General features: G+C 54.4%; 1 protein-coding gene across 2 annotated transcripts in view; it reads right to left on the bottom strand.

Moving 5' to 3' along the window:
* Positions 1-14,060, bottom strand: part of CPNE2 (copine 2) — a 52,641-nt gene that overhangs the window by 18,889 nt on the left and 19,692 nt on the right. For both annotated transcript variants that reach the window (XM_060397961.1, XM_027977866.2), the window contains exons 2-10: positions 12,754-12,971; positions 9,976-10,155; positions 8,183-8,257; positions 6,316-6,387; positions 4,872-4,955; positions 4,494-4,583; positions 3,410-3,508; positions 2,871-2,957; positions 507-566 (exon numbers count right to left, since the gene is read on the bottom strand). In XM_060397961.1, coding sequence (XP_060253944.1) covers positions 507-566; positions 2,871-2,957; positions 3,410-3,508; positions 4,494-4,583; positions 4,872-4,955; positions 6,316-6,387; positions 8,183-8,257; positions 9,976-10,155; positions 12,754-12,933 — 927 coding nt within the window. In that variant the 5' untranslated portion in view covers positions 12,934-12,971. The remainder of the gene's footprint in view (positions 1-506; positions 567-2,870; positions 2,958-3,409; positions 3,509-4,493; positions 4,584-4,871; positions 4,956-6,315; positions 6,388-8,182; positions 8,258-9,975; positions 10,156-12,753; positions 12,972-14,060) is intronic.

The raw sequence follows: 14,060 nt of genomic DNA, 5'->3' as shown, positions 1-14,060 counted from the left end.
AAGTTACTAAAACAGGAGATGGGACAGAGAGGAATAGGAGGCCTCGGCAGAGGTGACCTGTGTTACGGCCTGCAGGGCAGCAGACACAAGAAGGTTCTGGGGAAGAGTGTTCCAGGCAGGAGAAACAGCAAACACAAAGCCCCAAGACAGAGCAGAGCTGAGCTGGTGCGTGGGGAAGCAGTGAGGATCAGTGTGGACGGAGCTGAGTGAGCAAGGGGAAGGGTGCAGCAGATGAGGTAGGAAGGAAATGGGAAAGAACTGGCTCTTTTTTCCCTCCTGAAGAAGTGTAGCCTAACCAGTGACGCTCAGGGCTGAACAACCAGGCTCTGACTCAGACCCATCCACCCATACTGTCTCCTCTCAGCCAGTCCTGGGAAAGCCCATGCCCTGGGAAAGTCCTTCCTGAAGTCTATCCCAAGTCACTCCTGCTGAAGTCGTAGCTCAAGCCCTTCAAGAGGATCCTCACTGGGGAGGGGAGAGGTGGGGTGGGGTGGTGGAAACCTTACGGTGAACATGAGCTGGCAGCCTCCCAGGATGTAGTCCAGAAAGGAGTAGTCCCGGGTTATCTGGAAGAAATCAGAGAGGTCAGTGAGCCCCCACCCCGCACCCGAGGGCCAGCCCTCATTTGGCCATGCTCTCCACAACAACCTTTGGGGAGCTGTCACTCTGGGCCCGGATGGTGGTCAAGGAGGCCGCAAAAAGCAGATGCACCTGATCTGATTACCACAGAACCCTAATCCCTCTGTAACAGTGGAGCAACGGTTCCCAATTGGTGGAACATCTGTACACACACAGATGTACAATAAGTTCACACAGTGTCCCAGGGCCCAAAGTCAGTTCAGTTCAGTTCAGTTGTTCAGTCATGTCCGACTCTTTGTGACCTCATGAATTGCAGCACGCCAGGCCTCCCTGTCCATCACCAACTCCCGGAGTTCACCCAGACTCGCGTCCATTGAGTCAGTGATGCCATCCAGCCATCTCATCCTCAGTCGTCCCCTTCTCCTCCTGCCCCCAATCCCTCCTAGCACCAAAGTCTTTTCCAATGAGTCAACTCTTCGCATGAGGTGGCCAAAGTACTGGAGTTTCAGTCAGTAACAACTACCAATTATATGACAGCTGCTGTTTAGTCACTAAGTCGTGTCTGAGGCTTTGTGACCCCATGGACTGCAGCCCACCAAACTCCTCTGTCCATGGGATTCCCCTGGCAAGAATACTGGAGTGGGTTGTTGTGCCCTCCTCCAAGGGATCTTCCTGACCCAGGGACTGAAGCTGCGTCTCCTGCACTGGCAGGTGGACTCTTTACTGCTGAGCCACCTGCGAAGCCCAATTACACGACAAAGAAAGCCTCAATTTGTTGCCATTTGGTCCCTAAGTCTCTCTAGCTCTTACCGACCTCGACCTGGAACAGAGAGAGGCCAGGCCTCCAGATCAAGACCTTCTGCTGTAAATTACTAAAGCTGTTAAAACATAGTTTGGATGGTCTTTGTCTCCTTTTGGCTGGCCTTCCAATATTGGTGACGTTAGAAGGGTTCCTTGCAAAATAAATATTTTTTAAGTAAAAAAGACACCAGAATGGGAGGAGGAGGGGGGCTGAATACAAAAAATAATAAGGCAGGAGCCAGAAATCCAGAAGGGGGTTGTGAGTGACACAAGTTTCAGAAACAAGGACGTGAAATCACGATGCTGCAACCCACCAGCTTCACTGTCACAGGGTACTGCTGCGTTGTGACCGCACTGATGCTCACGTAAATCTTAGTCTCCAGGTGAGGAAACTGAGGCCTGGGGGCTGCCAGCTGGTAGAGTAAGTGACAGGGACCTTCAAGCCTGGTGTTCAGGGCTCCTGCTGCCCTGGCTGGCGCTGCCTTCCTTAACATCCCACCCGATTCCAGCAGACGTGTGGCCACCAGACATCCAGGGGGCCTGGCCCCTGGCCTCAGCCTGGCCACAGTGGTATGAACATTGTCACTGTGGGCCTTGGTGGCCCCAGTTAGACCATAGGGCAGGAACCTGAGCTCCCACTAATGTCACTGCCAGGGGATAGGGTGCCCCGGCCCAGTGCTCTCTCCCTCTCTGATGCTGAACATGCAGGGGACAAGCAGGGAAAAAGCAACTCCCTACAGTTACCCTGGGCCTCCCTGGTGGCTCACTGGTAAAGAATACCCCTGCCAGTGCAGGAGACGCTGGTTCTATCCCTGGGTTGGGAAAATCCCCTGGAGGAGGAAGTGGCAACCCACTCCAGTATTCTTGCTGGGAGAATCCCATGAACAGAGGACTACAGTTCATGAGGTGGTAAAGAGTTGGACACAACCGAGCAACTAAACAACAACAGTTACCCTCCAACCAGGAGACCCTGGAAGGTCATCTCATGCCCTCCTTGACCTCGGCACAGGAACAGGATATGAGACTTCATATGCTTAATCATGTTAACATTTCCATTCCACAGATGAGCAGACTGAGGCTTAGAGAGGTTAAGCTCAAAAGGTCTCAGAGCCAGGACAGAACTGGCAGAACCAGGATTTGAACCCAGGCCTTGCTGGCTCCACTACCCACCCACTCCAGTATGTTTGGGCTTCCCTTGTGGCTCATCTGGTAAAGAATCCGCCTGCAATGGGGGAGATCTGGGTTCAATTCCTGGGTTGGGAAGATCTCCTGGAGAAGGGAAAGGCTACCCACTCCAGTATTCTAGCCTAGAGAATTCCATGGACTGTATAGTTCATGAGGTTGCATATCGTGAGTTGGACACGACAGAGCAAATTTCCCTTCACTTCACTTGCTGGCTCCACACCTAGTGCTCTCTCTCTTCTGCAGTGATATCTCTCTGTGTGACCCCAAACCTTGCCCCTGCACCACGCCCACCCAGGCTGACTCACCTTGCAGGAACGCAGGATAATGACGCCTGAGTTTTTATAGTTCTTCTTCTTCTTTTGCTTCTTGGGGTTGATACACTCAAACTCCCGCTGTGCAACACACAAAGAGAAAGAGCTCAGCTTGGGGCTTCTGCAGGGACTGACCCTCCCCTGGGCCCCAGAACCTATTCTACAGCATTGACCAAGGGTTAGCACACCTCCTCCAGGAAGCCCTCCCAGAACTGGTTCCTGCCACCCTGGGCTCATGCCTCCCAGAACTGGTTCCTGCCACCCATGGGCTCCAGCTCATGCCTGGAGTCAAATGGATAGCTCCTGAGGGCTCACTATGCACTTCACCTGTATAATCTCATGTAATTCCCACTCTACTCTTTTGCCTCCGCTTGACAGATGGGGAAACTGAGTCTCAGAGAGTGACTATCTTGCTCAAGGTTATAAGGCAGAGAGGTGGGATCTGAGCCCCCGCCTGCCCCTGATTCAAAAACTCCTGCCCCTTCCCCGTCCCCTGTGGAGGTCTTGGGGTCATGCCCTTGTGCACATCTTACCGGGACACCGTCACGAGCCTCACACATCTGTGACACCGAGGTCTGGAACTCACCGATGAAGTCGTGGCCCCCGTCGTTGTCGTAGTCATAGCACATAACCTGCGGTGGATCCAGCGAGGTCACTCCAGAGCTGCCCACAGCAGGCACTCACAGCTCCTCTCAGTTTCCTGAGCAAACCCCATGTCTTTTTTTGGGGGGGTGGTGCCTCCCTCTCCCTCTCTAGATCTGACTACCTGGCTTGGGGTGATGACTGTAGCTCCGGAACTGCCTCCTACAGGAAGCCTTCCATGATTGCTGGGAAGAGGAGAAAGGGTGTCCACTCCAGTAATGGAGACTCCTCCCTCTGGTGCAGGAAGCTGCACACCCCACACACCTGACACTGGGCTGCTACTCTTGGGTTGTGGCCCACTTGGCCTCATGGGCCATGGCCTGGAGTCCTCCCTAGACTTGTACTTCTTTTCCTGAGATGGGCACAAAAAGTCCCAGCTTGATATGCTAACTTAGCTGCCATGACACTCCTAGAAGGAGGGCAGGAATTACTGTACCCATTGTACTGATGGGTAAACAGAGGCTCTAAGTGGGAAGCACTGGCCCAAAGTCTTACAGTGGCAGCCGGAGAGGCAGGACCAGAACCCAGTTTCCTGGTGCCCTGTCTGAGGGTCCCTACATGGCCTTGCTGCCTTACCCCGCCCTGTCTGCTCTCAGACCCGGCCCCAAGGACTGAGGGCTTTTAGAGACTAGTAATCACCATCTTCATCACAGCGACAACACTTGGTTGTTTCCAAGGTGATTCTGCATTCATTAGCTTAGCGAGCAGCACACAGCCCTCCAGGAAGAACAGGGCAGTCACTCTGTTCCCATTTTAAACAAGAGGTTCACCGAGATGAGGGCCCTGCCCAGATCAGTCAGAGCGTCAGGCAGACCTGGGACAAGGACTTAGGTCACTTGCCCCTCCCCACCATGGGTTCTTTTTCCATCTTAATAAGAAAGAGCTTTGCCAAGGCATCCCCAGGAAGCCTCAGGTGACCAGGAGGCCAGAGCTGGCAGGGTGGGCAGCAGGGTTCCCTCAGCCCCCCTCACACACCTGGATGGGCTTCTCCATGTCTCCATCGCACAGGGACACCAAGGGCACAGTGAACGGCTTCCACACGGGGTCCAGCGTGTACTTGATCACCTGCAGGACAGTGAGGAGGTAGGGGTGAGCTGGGACCCAGGGGTGGCAGTGCTCTGGGATCGGGCCAACCCAATGGGACAGGGGGAGGGCAAGGCGGAGAGACCCACAGTCACACTTCTGGGCATGGACGTGAGCACCCCCGTGATGAGGAAGGAGCAAGTCTTTAGGGGCCATCAGGGTTTTTCCTGGGCACTGTAGGATGTGCCTGCCTGGTCCCATCCCGAGCTGTCAGGGTGGCCAGACTGCAGGCCCACTGGCTCAGAGACCCCTGGTGCCCCACACACCCACCTCAGTCCTATGGACCAGCATCCACTTGCCGTCATCTCCTGGTTTATAAAACTCGAGAAATGGGTCCGACTTCCCGAAGAGATCCTGGAGGAAGCGGGAGGATGTGGGTGAGGGAGGCGTAACCGCCGGATTCAGATGGGGTGGGGGCGTGGCCCAGCTGTCTCCCCACCCCACCCCACCCCCCAGCATCGGGAGCGGGAGCTGCTGGCCCCACCCCCTCAGCCTCTGCAGGGCTCAGCAGAGACCCGGGCAGTAGCAACCTCCTGGAACCAAGCAGCATCCCCAGGAGAAATCGCCCCATCCTGGGGTGACCAGAGCTTGTGCTCAGAGAGCCAGAGGCCTGGAGCCTGTAGAAGTTACAATTCCAGCATCTCAGGTAGGGCAGGATGTCAGAGAGAGAATGTTCAGGGCAGGGGGAGGTAACCAGCAAAATGGGATTTTAATTTATTTTAGTGGGGTTCTGAAAAAATAAAAGCAAATTATCCTAGCAGAAGAGTTCTTTAAAACTCCATTTAAGAAAATGTGGACACTATAACAGGCGACATTCAAGAGGGGGGAGACGTAAAACAAATGAGTAAATAATATACATTGGGACTTCCCTGGTGGTCCAATGGATAAGAATCCGCCTGCCAAGGCAGGGGACACAAATTTGATCCCTGATTGGGAAAGATTCCATGGAGCAACTTAAGGCTGCACACCGCAACTACTGAAGCCAACACACCTAGAGCCTGTGCTCCTCAACAAGAAAAGCCCAGCACCACAGCTAGAGAGCAGCCCCAGCTCAGCGCCATTAGAGAAAGCAGCAACAAAGTGCCAGCGCAACCACACACACACACAAATAACAATAATATACACTAGGCAGGAATTAGTGATAAGGAGACAAGTAAAGGAGGAGGGGGGCAGAAGGTTAGGGACCACTGCACGGTCCTTTAGGGAAGGCTTAATTAGAAGGTGACATTATAAGCAGAGGCCTGATGAAAGTGAGGGAGGGGCCAGTCATGAAAAAATTCAGGGGGAAAAGCATCCCAGGCAGAAGGGACAGCAAGTGCAAAGGTCCTGAGGCAGGAGGGTACCTGGTTTAATCCCAGACAGTGAAGAGGCTGATTTGACTAAAACAAAATGAAGGCAGGGAATGTGGAAGGGGTGAGGTCAGGGAATCAGGGGGCTATGGATGCATTAGGTGGGATCCAAGCATTTAGAGAGATGGGGACCCCCAATGAGTAGGCTTCCAGCCACATCCTGAATACCTCTAAGTGATAAAAAAAAACTCACTACCTCAATGGTGAAGCAGTCTTAATTTGGAATGGCCTGCAGGGCCGTGTGTGATGGACTTGTCCCTGGAGGGGCAAGAAAGGTGGTGGCCGGAAGTCCCAGGCCATACAACCCCAGAGCTGGGGAGGGTTGGTGCCTCTTGATGGCAAACCCCCTCCCCTGCCTGTCTCACCTTCTTGTCCAGCTTCCTGCCCGCCAGGCTCAGTGTGATGACCCGGTTATCTGACAGCTCCTGAGCAGCAATCTGCAAGGCCAGAGGAAAGTTGGGGGTCGAGGCCTATTTCTAAGACTCCCTCCTCTGACCTCCTTTCAGGCAGGGTGGACATGGGATGCCCTAGCAGTCAATTCTCCGGGGTGGGGCGGGGCGGGGAGAGGAAAAGCAGTACCATGTGACTTGGCATAAGCCTCTTGTCTTCCTAAAATATCAGTTTCCATCTTCGGGAAAATGGGGCTAAATAACTCATCTGGATCTGAGAATCAGAAAGTAATCCCAATGTGGCTCAAGATAGGAATGAGATGGTGGGGGAGACAAAGCGTGGATCAGACACAGGGATGGTCTAGAGCCCTGGGGAGAGGTTCTGGGTAGGGGAACAGCCTGCCAGGCTTCCTCATCCCCTCACTGCTCTCTCGGCTAGGACTCCCTCTCCTCCCACATCTCTAGGATAGCCCTACCTGCTGAACGAGCTATTTGACTCTGAGAACCAGGGACAGAGGCCAGGCCGGAGGCCCCTCTCTCCTGCCTCCCCTCTAGCTGAGACCTTGCTCAACAACCCTGTAGGGTAGGCCCTATCATTACCCCTATTTCAAAAGAGGTGGGTACCGAGGTCTGGAGGGGAGCTGCTGGAAATGCTGGTCCTTCTGGGCTGGCTTCCATGTGGAGGACAGCTGACCAGTGGAAGCACTTAAATGGGGAGGTTTTGCACCCCAAGAGGTGGGAGGAGGCTGGGAGGGGACACTCAAGGTGGCAGAACAATGGATAAGAGCCCGGGGTAAGTGCTCCCTGGTGGCTCACACCGTAAAGAATCTGCCTGCAGTCTGGGAGACCCAGATTCGATCCCCAGTTGGGAGGGAGAGGGGCAGGGAAGATTCCCTGGGTAAAGAAACGGCTACCCACTCCAGGAATCCCACGGACAGAGGAGCCTAGCGGGCTCTACAATTCATGGGGTTGCAAAGAGTCGGACATGACTAAGCCACCAACACTTTCACTTTGTGCTTAGAATTCAGTATGCCTGAACTCAGGCCCATGGCCATGAATGGGGTAAAAAAAACAGCTGAGATTGCTGGGTCCCTCCCAGCCCGGAACGCACGGCTCCACAGGCAGTGGGGAGCCAGAAATGTTCCAGAGCAGGCAACTAATGCTGCATGAGTGAAGAAACACAGGTACAGCCCTCCTCCTCCTCCCAGCACGGCCAGTTTCCCTGGCGTCACAGGCTCTGAAGGGGGACAAGCCAGGAGAGCAGCTCACTGGCTGAACCGCCCCAGGGCACTTTTTGTCCGGGCTTCTGTTCCCTCATCTGTAGAAGCAGACTCTACTTTCCCAGAGTCTGAGGACCAAAGAGCTCATCCGCTCAAAGGGCCTGCGCATCGCAAGAATCACTCTGCAGCGTAGGGATCATTGCGCATCACTGAATCTTTGCGTATCAGAGGAATCATTGCGCATTGCAGCCATGAGCCAAGCTAAGAGGGGCAAGGAGCTCCTGAAACCTCCTGAAAAACCCCCAAGGGAGGACAGCAGGGGCCAGGAGGGGATGCAGGGAGGGGTAGGAGCGCCCCAGCCCGGGAAGACGCCGTGGGGACCCCTGGCAGTCCTCCTCACCCCCCAGCTTGGCAGCTCCGACGCATCATATATGGAGCCAGGAGCCCGTTGCTAAGAGACCTGTTGCTAAGTTGTAAGTTGGGCCTTTTTACTCCAAACAAAGCTGGTTATTATCTGCCAGTGAAGCGGCCCATTGATGGGGGAGGGCAATGGGCAGCGCGGGTTGGAGGTGGGGAAGGTGGTGGCGGAGGGTGCCTTTAGAGAGCGGGACGGGGGCTGGTACCGTAATCAAGCCCTTCCCCGCAGGCTTGTCATTCATCAGCAGCAGAGGCCGAGTGATCTTCTTGCTGGAGACAATCTGGAGGGAGAGAGGAGGGAAAGGTGCTAGAAAAACACTCAACAGGCACTGCTCGCAGCACAACACGCCATGCCAGGAGCAGGTTAAAACCTCCCCCTGTGGGATCCCCTCCGTGGGAGACAGACCGCCACCACTGCTAGCTCCACTGGGCAGCTGAGGCGACTGAGGCCCAGAGAGGTTGAGACACTTGTCCGAGGTCTCACAGCTGGGTTGGAATTCAGGCAGTCCGATCCCTGGGGACCTGCAAGCCCCCAGGAAAAGGCTCCTGGAAGGCTCACATTCTGGAGGCTGGCCAGTAACCACCTCCCCCAGAGTTATCCAGAGACCCCCACCTCCCTCTGGGTGTGATCCCTGATGGAGAGGATCAAATCCTGACTCCTTCGTGTGTTTTCAATGGTTTGAATAATGAAGACGTTAACACAGGATTCAAGGATCAGTGCAATATGGGGAGGACAAGTGGATCACACTGTGAAGTCCCCCTCCCACCTGCCTCTGTACCCCCGAGTCTCACCCCCTCCGTGTGCCACCATGGTTCTCTGTTTCTCAGGGGAAATGCTCGTACTTCTTTGTGCTGATGTGAGCACGTTCTTACTGTCTCTGTGCTAGCTTTTTGTCCCCACCAGTTCCACGCTCAGCCTTCTCTGTGCCACTGCGGACTACCTCACCTGGCTCCCCTGTCTTCTAAATTGTGGGGGTTCACTCCTCCCCCCAGTGGGGGTCTAGCAGGAGGGGAGAAAGGCTAGGATGAAGCTTTGCTGCTCATCATCGGCCTCAGTTGCAGTCCTGGGGCCTCTCCATGGTGGCGACAGCTCTCCCCTGGCCTCTGGCAATACCACTTCCTGCACTGCCCCTCCCTCCAGACCAGGGGCAGCGGGCTTCCGCTGGGGTCAGGCCCTGTGCAGGTTTCCCCACCCCTGTCGGTTCCTGCTCCGCCCACTGGTCCTTCAGCTCTCTGCTCCTTTTAAGGGTGTAGACACATGGTGGGGACCCTGCCAGACACAACCTCACTTCTTAGGCCACTGCCGGGCCCTTGCTTTTTTCATTGAACATCATTTCCTGGAAGGCCCGGGTGTTTCAGTCTCCACAAGAACCTCTTGGAGCCATTCCCATTTTATTCACCTACTATCCCAATAGCTGAGCAGAGCAGTCATCACTGTTCCCAAGTAAAACAGGAGGCTCAAAAGGCCGTGGGGCTTGCCCTAGAGCCCAGAACTGTTAACACTGATTGGAACCTGTATCAGGAAGTCTTAGCCCTGTAATTTCCAAGCACACCAGAGAGTGAGCCGGAGGGGGAAGTGTAGCCCAAAGAAGGAAAGGAAGTTGCCCAGAGTTGCACAGTGAGCCAGCTGCGGAAGTGGGACGACCAAGGGTGTCTTCCGTGGCTGGTCAAATGCTCCTACCCCAGGAAGTCAAGACCACACCTGCCTGCTTCTATCACTCAGAAGCTCTGGCCACAGGGGCCCACACCCCTCTTTGCCACTATGCTCAGTGTCTTGGGATGAGAGCGCTTCAGCCCAGCCCCAAGCCTACCTGGCTCCTTCCCCCTTTTGGTACCTGCGGGCCCCCAAGGCTGTCTGCATTTGCGTTGCCACCTCCAGCGGCAGGTGGGGAAAGTGGGACCAGGGAATGCAGCAGCAGGAGACTCCCTAGGAGGTGCTCCATCCTGGGAGCCAGGCGACCCCACTGACCCCATCCTCCTGGGGGGGCGCCCGGCTCACCGTGCCCAGGCTGCAGGAGAACTGGCCCAGGAAATCATGCTCCTCCAGCTGCATGCTTGACTTGTCCTGGTCAAACAGGGCAAACTTGAGCTTCTGCACCTCCTCAAAGTGGTAGTCAAGCACGAACTTCTTGGAGAAAGCGGGGTTGAGGTTGTTGATTGCAGTTTCTGTCCTGTCGTACTGGCAAAGGAGCAGGGAACAGGAGTCAGAGTCGGGTAGCCAGTTCACCACTTCTTTGGCATTTAGTCATTAAGTGGTGTCATTCGTGACCCCACAGATTGTAGCCTGCCAGGCTCCTCTGTCCATGGGATTTCCCAGGCAAGAATACAGGAGTTTTGCCATTTCCTTTGCCAGAGGATCTTCCAAGCCCAGGGATCAAATCTGCATTAGCCGGTAGCTTCTTGACCACTGAGCCACTAAGAAAGCCCTGTTAACCTGTTCCTGGGCTACAGGAAATCATGGTGTTTATTCATGGAACACCCATCTCCATGCCAGACACTCAGGGCAGTTATCCGCATGGCTGAAGCAATCATTACTCCCAGATCACATAGGAGAACACTGAAGCACAGAGAGGTTAAGTGACCTACCCAAGGCTGAACAGCTAGAGGGCATGGCCAGGATCTGAACCCAGTCCTGACTCCAGCCTTCACGCTTCTAACACACTGGCCCTGGCTCCATGCCCAGGTTCTAGGATAAGAGTTCAGACCCTGTCCCTGCCAAGGTTAAGTGACAGAGGGAATCTCATTTCCCATCGGAACCTCAGTTTCCACTTCTGTAAAATGAAAGGATTCGAGTGTCTGTGACTTTGCTTCCTTTTTATTTGTGGAGAACCCTTTCTTCAAACCATGTTTTACATGAAGCCAAGAGAAGAAACAGAAGGAGGAGGGGTACTTAGGGGGAGGTGAGGTCGGGGTTCCCTGTCTCCCATGGAGGCAGATGTTTGTACCTTCACGGAACCCTGGGATGTCAAAACTGGGAACTGAGCGGCCCCCACCCCCCATTTAGAGTGGAAACTGAGGCCTGGGGAAGGACAGGGCCGTACACTGGGGGCCACTGGTGGGGCTGGGACAGGAACCCCGCCTCCTGGCTTCTCTGCACTGAGGCCCCAAACCATGGAGTGGGTGACCGTCTATTTTGGGGCCTGGGCTGTGTTGATTTTTCCTCCCACTCATTCCATTTCCAAGGGCCAGAGAGCAGCAGGGATGGAAGAGGTCTTGGCCCCGGGCTATTTTTGGCCAGGGTGGCTGGCCTGGGAGGGAGAGAGATTGTAGAGGAGGGTGGAGGAGTGAATGGAGGTGGGTGCCTGGGGGAGGAGGGGGTAGACATCACCCCCTGAGGGGTGGGGCGGGAGTTCCGGAAATCTGGCAGATAGGACTCAGGCTTCTCCCAGCAGTCCTTGGCTGACCCCACATCCCACCTCTCACTTTTGGCTGCATCACCAGTGTGCTGGGTGAGACAGGTCAGCCCCTCCCCACTGTGGGCCCCATTTTCCCCTCTGTAAAATGGGTCAACAAGCCCATTTCCTTGGCATCCTAAGAAGGAGCCAACATCTATGGAAACTCTTTGTAAACCACTGTATGTTCTGGGGAACACCCACTGAGGCCTCGTTAAATAACTATGAAAATTAAGAGACATAAATATGGAACCAACCAAAATTGGAAAGTTTACATGCATGTAAAATTATTTGGAAGGCTGGATACCAAACCATTCACAGCTGGTTCTCCCTGACAGGTGAGTTCCCAACCACTTTGATTTTCTGGATTGTCTCAGTTTACTACAATGCATACAGATCCCTTTTGGAATAGGAAACAAAGCCATTTTTAAACCTTGAAAGTGTTAATGGTTTGGATTTCCCAGTATCCTTCCTTAAGCTACATCTTTCCCCAGTCCACAGGCCAAAGTCTTCTAGCTCAGAAATCCTTGGCTGTGGTACCATCAGCATCCTCAGCTCTGAGGCTCTTGGAAGGTAGGCATAAAAAAGAGAATTTCACAGATGAGGAGACAGGCTTAGAGAGGGATAGCCACTTGCCCAAAACCACACAGCAGGGAGTAACAGAGCTGGGTCTTGGCTCAGCTCTGGGACCAAAGCCTAACAGAGTTCCCTGTTTCTCTCTTTGCTCCTCACTGACTGTGCTCATTGAGGAATAAGCGGGGAAAGTTATTTTAAAAATGGAAGCAAGCATTTTGCAAAACTCTCTTTTAACCATTATAGTAACTATTATAGTATTATAGTAACTGAAGGGCTTCCCTGGTGGCTCAGTGGTAAAGAACCCACCTAACAATGCAGGAGACACGAGTTAGATCCTTGGGTTGGAAGGATCTCCTGGAGAAGAAAATGACAACCCATTCCAATATTCTTGCCTGGGAAACCCCATGGACAGAGGAGCCTGGCGGGCTACAGTCCATGGAGTCGCAAAGAGTTGGACACCATTGAGTGACTAAACAACAACAGTAACTTAAAATATAATAAACACTAAATATAAAATTATGTAAACCTAAATCTACAAATTATTCAGTTCAGTTGCTCAGCCGTGTCCAACTCTGCAACCCCATGGACTGTAGCATGCCAGGCTTCCCTGTCCATCACCAATGAATTATAATAAACACAAATATAAATATTTTAACTAATATTATAAACATTTCAGAATAACAATTTTCCAGGTAATCCCCAGCTCCCACTCCAAGTACTTCCAAGGGCCTGACCCCAGGGAGGCAGGGGGAGCGCTCCCCAGCGACGTTGCCCATCACCCAGGGCATCTGCACACCAACGGGCCTCACCTCCATCCACCTGCCATCCGTCTCTGTGAAGAGGACACAGAAGGGGTCGGACTTGGAGGTGACATCCCGGTCCAGCAGGTTCTGGCCACTGACCGACAGCTCCACCTTGCACACGCAGTACTGGGAGCCGACGGGGGCCGCCCCCGAGGCTGGGGCACCTCCACCGGGTATGTAGGCCATGGGGGCTGGCGGCGGCGGCGGCAGCAACGCCTCACAGTCTAGGGGGACAATGCCGAGGGTCAGAAAGGGGACAGACATCTGCTGTGGCCCTCCACACCCTGGGGAGGCACGACCGGGCCCTCAAGATGCGGAGAGAGAAGGGTGTGTGTGTGTGTGGTTGGGGAGGGGAGTGGAGTGGGGATGGGGCAAAGCCTGGAGAAAGAATGCAGGAAAAGCAAGAGAAAGGAGTCTCTGTAGGTGAGTGTTTAGTTTGTCCCTGAAGTTGTTCTCTCTGCTTTGGTCTGGCTTTACCCGTGAGATACACGCAGGTCCAAGTTGCTCCTGTCAGAGCAGTGACACATCACGGTGGACACAGGCATCCCATTCATGTTGCCAGGAAAACCTGGGCTTCTCCTGAGCAACTGACACCGTGGCGCCTTGCGACACCGAGGCTCGCTCATTCACTCCAGAGTGTTTACCAAGCGTCTGCTGAGTCCCAAGAACTGTGCCAGGGCTGGGCCCGGCAGTTAAGAAGATGGCCCAGCCTCAGCCCTCTCTGAGCTCCTGTTCCAGCCTGGAGGGCAGCCAGGTGTTGTGGGCTGGAGGCTCCCAGGGGGAGCCGGGGCTTTGTTCTGAGAGTGATGGAAGCCTTGGAGTGTTTTAAGCAGAGAGGTGACATGATCTGATTTGTGTTTTTAAAAGCTCACTCCAGCCCCTGTGGGGAGAATGGGTTGTTAGGCAGAGGAGAGGCAGCAGGGAGGCCAGCGAGAAAGTGGCTGTCATCCAAGCAGAAGGATGGAGTCACAGTGGCAACCCGGGGCCCAGCCCACTCCCTGAGCACCAGCCTCTCGCTGGGCCCAGGTCTCAGGAGGCCTGGGCGAGTGTGGGGCTCCAGACGCAGCGCCCGGGGCGTGCCTGGCAGGCAGAGGATCTGGGCAGAGACAAAGCCAGTGCTCAGCCCCCTCCCTCCCACCGTCTGTCCCTAGAACCTCATTATAATCACACGAGCCCAGAGCATCAGGACAGCACTGCAATTTGCCTGCAGGATTTATTCATGTCGTGTAAAAATTAGTTTCCATCGGAGGGGCTGGAGCATCGCACTCCCGCTCATTGTGTGCAGCTGGGTGGCCGTACCCCGTGGGGGAGGG

This window comes from Ovis aries, chromosome 14 (genome assembly GCF_016772045.2).
Source record: "Ovis aries strain OAR_USU_Benz2616 breed Rambouillet chromosome 14, ARS-UI_Ramb_v3.0, whole genome shotgun sequence".
In the NCBI taxonomy this organism is placed as follows: Eukaryota; Metazoa; Chordata; class Mammalia; order Artiodactyla; family Bovidae; genus Ovis; species Ovis aries.
This window is presented reverse-complemented; position numbering and strand designations above follow the sequence as displayed.